This window comes from Trifolium pratense, linkage group LG3, assembly GCF_020283565.1.
Source record: "Trifolium pratense cultivar HEN17-A07 linkage group LG3, ARS_RC_1.1, whole genome shotgun sequence".
NCBI lineage: Eukaryota > Viridiplantae > Streptophyta > Magnoliopsida > Fabales > Fabaceae > Trifolium > Trifolium pratense.
The window spans coordinates 437,341-450,019 of record NC_060061.1 but is presented as its reverse complement, the minus strand read 5'-3'; the positions used below and the strand labels follow the sequence as shown (position 1 = coordinate 450,019).

General features: G+C 35.4%; 2 protein-coding genes across 2 annotated transcripts; both read left to right on the top strand.

Moving 5' to 3' along the window:
- The first annotated feature begins 5,110 nt into the window (after nt 1-5,110).
- LOC123918182 (putative cyclin-A3-1) lies at nt 5,111-8,046 on the top strand. The gene is made up of 8 exons (XM_045970157.1): nt 5,111-5,662; nt 5,770-6,002; nt 6,430-6,505; nt 6,618-6,694; nt 6,800-6,833; nt 6,922-7,071; nt 7,158-7,292; nt 7,383-8,046. The coding sequence occupies exons 1-8, from the start codon at nt 5,381-5,383 to the stop codon at nt 7,443-7,445; spliced, it is 1,050 nt and encodes a 349-aa protein (XP_045826113.1). The 5' UTR covers nt 5,111-5,380; the 3' UTR covers nt 7,446-8,046.
- Nucleotides 8,047-10,529: 2,483 nt separating this feature from the next.
- On the top strand, nt 10,530-11,293 carry LOC123918181 (MFP1 attachment factor 1-like). The gene has a single exon (XM_045970156.1). The coding sequence runs from the start codon at nt 10,630-10,632 to the stop codon at nt 11,125-11,127; it is 498 nt and encodes a 165-aa protein (XP_045826112.1). The 5' UTR covers nt 10,530-10,629; the 3' UTR covers nt 11,128-11,293.
- Nucleotides 11,294-12,679: the final 1,386 nt, after the last annotated feature.

Genomic DNA, 12,679 nt, shown 5'->3' with positions numbered 1-12,679 from the left:
ATTATCTTTTTTGGTCTTTGTTATTAACATCTCTTTTGGATTTTTATCTAAATATTGTTTAAATCGCTTTTTAAAGTTTGTTAATATTAAGTTTAGTACAAAAAAAAAGTTTGTTATTATTAAGTATCTTTTAAAAATCACGTCTCTACATAGTTTAATATTTTTTTATTAAAAAAACATGAATTTCATAAGTGTACCGGGCCATGGACCAGAGAGTGATTTATTAAGGCCCAATACGAAAAAAGCCCAATGGGAGCATCTAAAGGAGAAGCGTGAAAACAACCATGAAAAACACATGATAAGCATGATCCAACATGACTTGGAGAAGAAGGAAGAAACTTGAAGAAGAAGGAAGAAGCTTGGAGAAGAAGGAAAAGAAACCGCCCACTACCCATGAATTCCTCTCCAAGCAAGGCGGTTATCAAGCAACAAGAGGAGATTTTTTGCCTATAAATAGGGTCTGTTTCAAGAGAAGAAGGGGAGAACTTTTTCACTGATTCTACATAGACTCACTCTCATCATGAGAAACCACCATATTTTCATTCTTGTAAAGAGAATCAATTTCTTCTCTGACATACTTGTATCAGTTATCAATCTTGAATAATACAAACCCCTATGTTCTGATCGACTTCTGACTTATAAAACTCCCAGGGTTGTTGGGATTGAACCAAGTGTAATCACACCATTTAGTCAATAATACAACCCCCTTTGAGTTTTTACCAGAACATTTTGGCGCCCACCGTGGGGCTGCGGTAAAATCATTTGATCCCAGCCTATCACAGCAACTAGACGAAAAATCAAACATCTTCACATGGCTGGAGAGCATGGAAACAACGATAATTCTAGCGTTAACACCTTGCAAGCCGCCGTCGTAGAAATTCGGCGTTTGCAGACTCACATTGCGGCCATCAAGGCTTAAAGGGCAGATGAGAAAGAAGCAGAAGTTACAACTTGACATCTCTTTTGGATATATCTCTATGTTATTATTATTATTATTATTATTATTATTATAGTTTTGATCCGGAGGATTTTGTTTGGCTCCACTCATCAATAAAGAAAGAAGCGTGTATACGGAGAATCGCATCGCGTCCTCGTCTTTGCATCGCCATGCATCTGTTATCACACCATCCAAGAACCGCCACGCCGCCACTAACACATTGTTTTCTTTACGGCAACTCTGCTCTCAATCCAGGCGGAAACAATGAAGTCGCCATCTCCGCCGTTATATTCGTTAAGAAATCGCCTCCGACGTCAGTTGTGGAGAAATTGTCATCGCCGCGGTCGGTTATGGAGGAATCGCCATCTCACCGTCGGTCGTTCTGTTCATCTCGATCAGGTGTTAACGTTCTTTTCTTGCAACTTACCATTTAATCATATAGTTCTCACTCCTTCTGTTTTGATAATATGTTATTTGTACTTATAATTAACACAAAATGCTTCTTAGTTATTCAAGGAAATTGTTAGAGCACCACAAAAATAAACTGCATAGCAACATGAGATCATGTTGCATTCTATTAGTAGGGTACTGGATAAGTTGAAACAATGAAACTATTAAGTGTTGAACTCATATCATCCCTTCCTGCATTGTCCCATTTATTTGCCATGCAACTTGATCAATGTGATGAACAAATTGATGTAATTAGTGATAGTAATGTACCAATAGAAAATGAAACTAAGGACAATATTTGGAGTGGGACATTATACTGTATTGATATAGCGATTATATGCTTCTGATGCTAGAACCTCAAACTACCAAAAGTTCTATGATGTTTGGTGTTTAATCTTTTAATTTCTCGATAGTATAGCTGTTGATTATTATAGAGAACATCTGATGCATGATACTGTGATAGTTTTATTTCCTTTGTACCTAACAAAGTTATCAAGTTGATCATAGCACAGGGTAACGAACAAATGTGGAAAATTGAGATGAAAATTCAGTAATTATCACTCGGCGAGATAGAAGCCGCCAACTAATATTTCAGGTTGAAGCATATTCCGCGATAACTACCGCAATGGAACTCAGTCTCACCACGCCAAAACATAATTGTTTTTCTTGCTAGGCGAGGAGCGCCGCAACAAACCACCCATGGCGGTATCATTTTCGTTTGTTTTATTTTTCATATATTATTATTGTTGAACCTAATGTATCAAAGCTTATTTGCAGCGATCATGATTAAGTTGCGGGCTCTGAACCAAGAATAAATGAAGCCAGCCGGCTCTAGACCAATAAAGGTTAACCGGTGATGGAATAAAGGTCAACCTGATTAAGTTACGGGCTCTGAACCAACAAAAATGGTTATCTCAAACTTGAGCTCTGAATCTTTATTTAAAGATCAACTCAGATGTGAGCGCTGAACCAAAAACAAGGGTTACAATGCCTTGGCGTCACCTACGAGTTGGGTACGTCAGAAAAAAAAATTATTAAACAAGGGTTACAGTGCCTTGGCGTCACCTACGAGTTGGGTACGTCAGAAAAAAAAATTATTAAACAAGGGTTACAGTGCCTTGGCGTCACCTACGAGTTGGGTACGTCAGAAAAAAAAAAAAATTATTAAACAAGGGTTACAGTGCCTTGGCGTCACCTACGAGTTGGGTACGTCAGAAAAAAAAAATTATTAAACAAGGGTTACAGTGCCTTGGCGTCACCTACGAGTTGGGTACGTCAGAAAAAAAAAAAAAAAATTATTAAACAGGGGTTACAGTGCCTTGGCGTCACCTACGAGTTGGGTACGTCAGAAAAAAAAAAAATTATTAAACAAGGGTTACAGTGCCTTGGCGTCACCTACGAGTTGGGTACGTCAGAAAAAAAAAAATTATTAAACAAGGGTTACAGTGCCTTGGCGTCACCTACGAGTTGGGTACGTCAGAAAAAGAAAAATTAAAAAGGTTGCAAAGCCTTGGCGTTACCTGTAAGTCTTACGAGTTAGGTACGTCAGAAAAAGCAAAATTAAAAAAAGTTGAAAGGCCTTGGCGTTACCTGTAAGTCTTACGAGTTGGGTACGTCAGAAAAAGCAAAAATTAAACAAGGTTGAAAGGCCTTGGCGTTACCTGTAAGTCTTACGAGTTGGGTACGTCAGAAAAAGAAAATAAAACAAGGTTGAAAGGCCTTGGCGTTACCTGTAAGTCTTACGAGTTGGGTACGTCAGAAAAAGAAAAATTAAACAAGGTTGCAAGGCCTTGGCGTTACCTGTAAATCTTACGAGTTGGGTGCGTCAGAAAAAGAAAAATTAAACAAGGTTGCAAGGCCTTGGCGTTACCTGTAAATCTTACGAGTAGGGGGCGTCAGAAAAAGACAAGTTGAAATGCTTTGGCGCTACCTGTAAATCTTACGAGTAGCGGGTGTCAGGAAAAGATACAGCGAAGAAAGGCGAGATTATTGACGCCGCCAGAAAAAGCTTATACATAACCAAAGCAAGGCGATTCATCACAACGCCAAATCATTTGCAACCGCCAAAAGGCAACAGGTATAAAGTCATTCATAAATGATATATAATTATATTTAAAGTGCTAAAGACATTGCAGGTGCAAAGTTAAAAATTTCAAAGGCGAGATTATTTTCAACACCAAACACAAAGTACAGTGGAAGGGCGACTCCGAGCAGCGCCAATTCTTTCTAAATCTCCAAAGAAACAATAGTTACAAAATAAGGCGTGCAAGCCTGGCAGTACGAAAATCAACTATAACAAAGAAGTGGCGAAACAGATTACGCCAGAATACTTACAATCCTCAAATATAGAGTGTCAAAGAAAATAAGAAACTCATGTTGAGTAGAAGAAGCAGAAGTATAGACTAACAAAGTTACTAGCCACAAAGTTTCAATTCGTTTCCAAGAAGGAAAGGCGATCCGCGAAAGACGAAGAGGCGAGATTGGTGACAACGCTGGCTCAAAAATGCAAATACGATGGAAAAGAAGGAAGGGCGACTTGCCAACTTGCTCAAAGTCGCCAAGAAACAATGACAACAATATTCAAAGCCACAAATGGCGTACATCAAGATATTCAAAGGTCATAGAAGGGCGAACAAATTATCTAAGAAATATCAACAACAAAAGGAAGGATAAGGCGGCAAGCAAACAAATAGTATGAGTCAGCAACAAATGGGCGACATAGAACAACATCGAGGCATAATAATTGCCAAGTGACTTCATTCAAAAGCACTTCGCCTTCTTGAAGCCTCGTGCTTGGGGGGCTGTGTACCGGGCCATGGACCAGGGAGTGATTTATTAAGGCCCAATACGAAAAAAGCCCAATGGGAGCATCTAAAGGAGAAGCGTGAAAACAACCATGAAAAACACATGATAAGCATGATCCAACATGACTTGGAGAAGAAGGAAGAAACTTGAAGAAGAAGGAAGAAGCTTGGAGAAGAAGGAAAAGAAACCGCCCACTACCCATGAATTCCTCTCCAAGCAAGGCGGTTATCAAGCAACAAGAGGAGATTTTTTGCCTATAAATAGGGTCTGTTTCAAGAGAAGAAGGGGAGAACTTTTTCACTGATTCTACATAGACTCACTCTCATCATGAGAAACCACCATATTTTCATTCTTGTAAAGAGAATCAATTTCTTCTCTGACATACTTGTATCAGTTATCAATCTTGAATAATACAAACCCCTATGTTCTGATCGACTTCTGACTTATAAAACTCCCAGGGTTGTTGGGATTGAACCAAGTGTAATCACACCATTTAGTCAATAATACAACCCCCTTTGAGTTTTTACCAGAACAATAAGCATGATATTTATGATAAATTTGTATTAAAATATCAAAACTTTTATAAAAGTATTTTACCAAACAACTTTAACTTAAAAGTGATATTTAAGTTGAAAAAAAAAAATCAAACACCTTGTTTGAAGTTTCTACTTTCAAATTTATTCTTAAAGTAGTTTTTAAACCTTATAAGTGTTGAGAAATTTTATTAATATGTTATGTTGAGGTCTTAGATTCGATATTATTGGCTTCATTGTAAAACAAAAAAAGGAAAACAAAACTAATTTCATTTATATTTTAAAAACAATTTTTTTTTGAATAATAAAACAAATATTTAAATTAGGACTACCCTATGTTTTGAAGTTTTCGTTCCACACCTCAACTCACAAGTTTACTACCGTCTTGTACCAAAAAAAATAAAAAAAAAAAATTTAATTTTAAAATTATGACGCGCGATTTACCGCCACATTCAAATCTCAATTTTTAAATCCAAAACAATCGCCGTTTTCGTTTTCCTCTTCTTTTTTTTGAAACATACCTTTTTCTGTTTCAGTATAAAAAAAAACAATCTATTCCTCACCCATTGTGAAACCCTAATCTTTCATCTTTTTCCTTTAGTGCTTCAGAACAACGCTTCACTTCACACACACACACACAGAGAGAGAGAGAGAGATGGAGACTAGTGCCTCAAAGAAAAGAGCAAACACCGCTCAACAACCACCATCTGTCATTGTTCTCAAAAGGCAGAGGGTTGTTTTGGGTGAAATTCCCGATCTCAGTTTCCCCCAATTTCAACCCAAACAGAAACTCCAAGTGAGGAGAAACCCTAATCTACCTTCAATTGATTCCAATTTGGATAAGCCAGTTTCAAGAAACAACAATCCGATACGTTCCAATGAACAGATTGATGAGCCTTATGTATCCGACATTGTCGATTATCTTTGCACAATGGAGGTAATGCAGCTTTTCCATGTTAAATTATTATTCTTATTGCTTAAATCAATGTGTTATTTCATTTATAATTTCTTGGTGTTTAACTTTCTGTGTTGTTTGTATCTCAGATGCAGAAAAAGAGAAGGCCAATGGTTGGTTATATGGAGAATGTTCAAACAGACATTACTTCAAACATGAGGGGGACATTGGTTGATTGGTTAGTTGAGGTTGCTGACGAATACAAGCTTCTCCCCGAAACCCTTCATCTCTCGGTTTCGTACATTGATAGGTTCCTATCTCTTAACAGTGTCAACAGATCCAAACTTCAGTTGCTTGGTGTTTCTTCCATGCTCATTGCATCGTAAGATCTCAACTGTTTATTGATTGGCTTAAATGCAGTTTTACCCCCTATTTTAAAATCCGGAATTTGAACCCTCCTATTTTGTAATTCTTTGAATTTTGACCCCCTATAATATTTGTCTCATCAAAACTTATGTTGATATTAAGTAGTGATTTATGATGTAACTTCCTACTACTTGTATGGTAAATATGCCTTAAACTTCTTGAATGAGATTATGTATTGAATACATGTTTATCTTAGATGTTTATATATAAGCTATTGTATAAGTTGTAAGTTTTTTTTTTTTCTTCATAAATTATTATGAAAGTCTGATTGAAATTAACATTTTATGAACATGTATGAAGCTACTGTATAAGCCTTATTGATTTTTACAAATGTTCTGTTACTTTGCTTAAGCATAACATCTCAATTACTTTTGAATTTGTAGAAAGTATGAAGAAATCACCCCACCAGAGGCTGTAGATTTCTGCAAAATTACTGATAACACCTATGACCTGGCAGAGGTAAATATCTGATTCTTTCCTCTTGTATCAAATTTTATTTTTGTTTCAATTAGTTGATCTCATTTTTTATCATATGTTGCTTTGTTTCTCAATTTAGTTGTTGTTACTGCAGGTTTTAAAGATGGAAGCCGACATACTCAAGTCTCTAAATTTTGAAATGGGCAGCCCTAATGTTAGCACATTTCTGAAGTAAGGAATTTTTTAAATTGTAAATTTGAATGCCTATAGCCGCCTTACTGAAACGAAGTTAATTGGACTGATCAATCATGTTTATGTGTAATCGCTGTGTTTCAGGAGGTTTGTAGGGATTGCTTCTGAGAATCCAAAGGTAAGTTGAACTGTTCTTTTGTTATTATTTGGTGATTTCAAAGGTTTTTGTTGTGCTTACTAATTGTTGTTTGGTTTTTTAATTGCAGACTTCTAATTTGCAGTTTGAATATCTGTGCAACTATCTCGCTGATTTAAGCTTGTTGGACTATGAGTGTATAAAATTCTTGCCTTCTGTTGTGGCTGCATCCGTTATATTTCTTGCTAGATTTATCAACCAACCTGGAGTACATCCTTGGGTAAATATTTGATTTTATGGACTTTAATCTATTTGATTCTATAAAAGAATTATATTTGAACATACTAAATGATGAGAATCTATCAGACTTCATTGCTGTGTGAATGCTCGGGATATGAATCAGCTGATTTGGAAGAATGTGTTACAATGTTACATGACTTGTATTTGTCAAGAAGGGAAGCATCCTTAAAAGCTGTTAGGGAGAAATACAAGCAGCAGAAGGTGTTTGTTTTAACTTCTAACATTTCATTTGTTATAGTTAATTCTTATTATTGCAAGTTGATATTGATTTGAAATTATTGTCTGGAACAGTTCGAATATGTGGCAAACCTACCTTCTCCGCCAGAGGTGCCAAGTAATTACTTTGAAGAGTGATACAGTGTGTATAACTTGATGAATGAGTTTGATGGCTTACAAATATTAAGTACTTTTCATGGTGGGTTAGTATGAAGCAATGAAGAGAATTAGTTTCTTCTACACAAGTAGCAATGAAGGGAATAATTATTCTCAACACACTAGGTGGTATTAATTTCATTTGTTTGGGGTTATGTATAGCTTTTAGAAATCAACTTAATTAACTTATTCATAAATTATTTGATGGGCATTTGCTGCTGGATCTTGGCATATATGATAATCCAACTACTGATGCTGACTGCCTGCTAACTTTTGATGATTGGTTGTACTACTAAATTACTGATGGCCCTTTGTGATCAAGTAGTTGTCACTTGTTAGTACAACCTATGCATGCTCCTGGGATGTTGTCCATGATTAACTAATTCATATGTTTGGTCACTTGCATAATCTGGGTATACTACATTTATTACTTGGACTTATAGTCTTGCTTTAATGTTTTTGATTTGTATGGTTGAAGTAAAATTGCATCAAGGGTAAACAATGTAAGGGACATTATGATATAGTACATGGTTATTATTTTTTCAAGGAAGAATGGAATACTTTTCCTCGAGTTAAAACCCCTATATCTTTATCTTAGTTTATTGTCTCTTCTATTAATTTTAAGATATCTTATTCCTCCTTTTATCTCTTTTATTGAGGTACGTGGAAAGGAGAGGAAAATGTAGTAGAGCAGTAATATTGCTATTGGCAGTAGCAATTGAGTATAAATGGATGGTAGTTGTATTGTGTTGTTCAATCAGCATCAATGTAAAATGTAGTTATCAGATACGCCTACTACTCCTCAAATATTTGACAGAAATATCAGTGTTACTGGTGAGATGGAGGGTTACGTAAAATTGAATGGCCTTGTAACCTTGTTATGTGTTAATGTGTTATAGGCCGAATGCAGATGGTACCGTTGGGTTACCAAGTTTTAGTTTTTATTTTTAATACCTTTGTTGCCACCAAAATCTCAATTCTTGTTACAGAATTTTTGGTTAGTGATAATAGTAAAAAATAGCTGATAAGTGATGAATTAATACTATAGGTGACGAATGATATTATAGGTGATAAGGTTAAGTTAGTTTGGTTGAATTTTTAGTATATAATATATTTAGCGGTTGAACTAATTTCAAAATATAAGTTCATCTTATTTTGATCAAAGTCGACTTTTGTTTGGGGTTGTTTTTCTTTTGTTTCGGCAAATGGCTTTCGAAACAGCTGAGAAGCCTTGATGGACAGTAAAAATTCACTTTTAAGATTCATTGAATAGTGAATGAATCAGATTTATAAGACAAAATCTATTATTATTCAATAAATCTAAAAAGTAACTAACTCCAAATGTTTGGTCTAGTGATAAAAAAACATGTCTTGAATTTAAGGTATTAGGTTTGAGCCTCACCGGTGTTTTTGGAGGGAGGTAAATGTAAATACATTTGTAAGCATCTTTTGAGCTTTAAGGTCTTCTTTACCTTGAACTGGGCCTCATCCTAAATATACGATGTTGAAATTTGGGGAAATTTAGGTGAAAGAATAGGAGAAAATAATAAGGAACAATAAAATATTATTGATGATAATAAAATATTATTGATGATGATGACAATAACCCTAATTACAATATTTACATTATTTACATTAATCAAATAGTATGATACTACCTTGGTATTTATAACCAAGTGAATAAATTTAAATCTAAACTAAATCCCTTTATTATAGGGCTAAGAATAAACAAACCAAATCGAGATATTTTCTCAACAAATAATATTATAATATTTTCTATTCTAACACTCCCCCTCAAGCTAAAGCTTACTAAGCTTTAAGCTTGTTACAAATTTAACCCTGAAAATAAATTAAATCCATTGATAGCAAGCCAACGAAGAGCAGCAACCAAAGAAGCAGTAGAGGAGCGGCTGAAGAGATGAATCCATATCAAATTAAGTAAAAATACCCGCGGATTGAAATATCACAAATGGGGGCCCGCTGATTAAAGAATCACAAACGGGTAACTGTGGTTAAAGGTAACGGGACCCGCGGATTAAAGAATCACAAACGGGTAACGGGATTAAAGGTAACGGGACCCGCGGATTAAAAAATCACAAACGGGTAACAAGATTAAAGGTAACAGGACCCGCAGATTAAAGAATCACAAACAGGTAACAAGATTAAAGGTAACAGGTAACGGGATTAAAGGTAACAGGACCCGCGGATTAAAAAATCACAAACGGGTAAAGGATTAAAGGTAACAGGACCCGCGGATTAAAGAATCACAAACGGGTAACGGGATCAAAGGTAATGGGGACCCGCGGATTAAAGAATCACAAACGGGTAACAAAATAAAAAAAAATTTCAATGACGGCTAGGGTTTATATGAAAAAAAGGTTAAGTAAAGCATATATGAATAAAAAGGTAAGTAAAACGAAGAATAATCGAGAGTTAAATCTCGGGGAAAATTGCAGCGGAATTATGTTTCAAGGTGGATACCATGGCTCTGATACCATGTTGAAATTTGGGGAAATTTAGGTGAAAGAATAGGAGAAAATAATAAGGAACAATAAAATATTATTGATGATAATAAAATATTATTGATGATGATGGCAATAACCCTAATTATAATATTTACATTATTTACATTAATCAAATAGTATGATACTACCTTGGTATTTATAACCAAGTGAATAAATTTAAATCTAAACTAAATCCCTTTATTATAGGGCTAAGAATAAACAAACCAAATCGAAATATTTTCTCAACAAATAATATTATAATATTTTCTATTCTAACATACGAAATAAATTCTTCTACTTCCCATCAAATTCTTTCCATGCATTAAAAAAAAATATCAGAAATTAAACACCTAATAACTTAAGAGGCAACACCCTTACAAACCAATTCACAAAATTATAAAAAAAAAAAAAAAATCACAAAATTATAGTTTTTACTATAAAATTACGAGACATTATCAAAATAAAATTGCAAAAGTGAAGTTGGGGAACAAAGAAAAATTATCAAAATAAACTTCAAATTATACTTACCATAATTTTGAATTTTTACAACACACCCCAATAAATTCGTAAGTACCCGTCCTTTTGCTGGCCCTAGAAAGCCTTAAAATTAGCCACCGCAACACTCTATTCTCTTCCAAAAACAAAAACGCTCATCTCCAAAAATGTCCGACTCAGAAATCACAACCGTAACCACCTCCGACCAAGACTCAAGCTCCGCTCCACCACCACAACAAAACGGCGCCCAAACCAAACTCAACTCCGCCGGATTCAGCATATGGCCACCCACTCAACGCACCCGCGACGCCGTCATCAATCGCTTAATCGAAACCCTAACCACTCCTTCCGTCCTTTCCAAACGATACGGTACATTGCTCCCTGAAGAGGCCGCAACTTCCGCTCGCCAGATCGAGAGCGAGGCTTACTCTATCGCCGGTGATTCCGCCGCTCCTGACGGCGGCGATGGTATTGATATTCTCCAGGTTTACTCTAAGGAAATCAGTAAGAGGATGCTTGAAACCGTAAAGGCTAGACCTACTTCAACTGGTTCCAATGCTGTTGATCATGATGCTGCTGAGGCTCCTCCTGCTGATGATCCTCCTTCTTCTTCCCCAACCGGAGATGATGCTTCTGATACTGGCAAGATCGAGACTGATGCCTGATAATCGACGTCGATTATCATCGATTATAGTATGAATGTTGTTGGATTTATATTTTATCAGTGGAACTTTGTTCATTTCTTGAGTTATGTCATGTCATCAATCCATATCACATATTATTAGAAGAAATTTGGAATTGGAATTATCGGTTTGTTTTAATTTGCGTTAATTTGTGTTTTGTTCATTTTCATTCTCATGGAATTGGAATACAGAGTGTCTAGGGATTGCATTTTCTGAAATCTCATTAGAGTTTCACTTCACAAATTTTCTATGCCTGCAATTTGTTGGAACTAGGTTGTGATGATATTAACTTGGTTGCCATGATAATTTTTTGTATTAAATGAAGTGATGATATATGTTCTCTTCTATTATGCAATTTGGTGCTCTCTGTCATAGGAGGTGATTTACATATACAATATGCAACAGGAGAATATAGATGAGTATTTATAGTTTACACTTTGTGCAATTGTTTTTGGGTATAATGGTGACAATGAGTTATGAAGCCATGATCTAATGAAAACTATCCTAATCTATCACAATTACTCTAAACCTAGCGGGAAATAAATTATTTGAAAGTTGGTACTGCGGGTTCGTGTTCTATATTCTTTTGTTTCAGACTGATTACTTCATAACATCTGTGAGATAAATCGAATGTTTTAACTGAAATGTGGTGTGAGGTAGGTCAAGTGTTTTAATTGAAATGTGGAAATAGGACGAGTCAGTTTCATTCTCTCAGATGACATTCTGAAGAGGCTACAATAGATCTGATCTAATCCTAGAAATGAAGTGGCCTTCAACCTTATAAGTGACGATGCTTCACTAATCTAATGAACAGTACTTGGAAACACCTGTTTATAATAGCCTTTTGTAGTCGGTGCTTGAGAAGGCATCCAATATTCTAATGATCTTTTAGGAAGTTGTAGTGTTAATCACAAATTTATATGAAATGGGAGTCTTGTTGCAATGGTTGGTGTTGTTGGTTTTGAGTTGGAATCAGCCTCTTGCAAATGCAAGGTAAAGGCGATATCCTCAATATATCTGCAATGGTTCTGATTATTTTCTCGCCCTTCTACAGCAAGAGTTCTATATTACCAGGTTTCCTTGTTAGTCTAAATTTGTTATGATATGTACTACTTGTGGTCATACTAATTGATTGCCTACTAGAGATTGGATCATGAACCTATACATTTAGTAAAAAGTATAAATTTAACTGTAATGGATATTCATCCTAATTTGAGTATTTTTATTATTAAATGCACATTGCACATCATGTATACAATGAGAATCTTGAAATACTAGAATGTGTATCATCACTTAGTCATGAGGAGTAACACAGTTGTCTGCAGGCAAGTAATGCCTTAATCTATTTTTTTGCCCGACTCTGAACTTCATAGCGTATAAGCCATTGTTTGATTTGTTGTCTTATATTACTTGATTTTGTACAGTTAAGTCTTAGAAATTTTATGAACCAAAAGAGAAGAGGTCTAACATTTTTGGTTCCATTCTGCTGGCCTCTATTGTAAAATCATATGATTCTTATCTTTAACCTAGACTA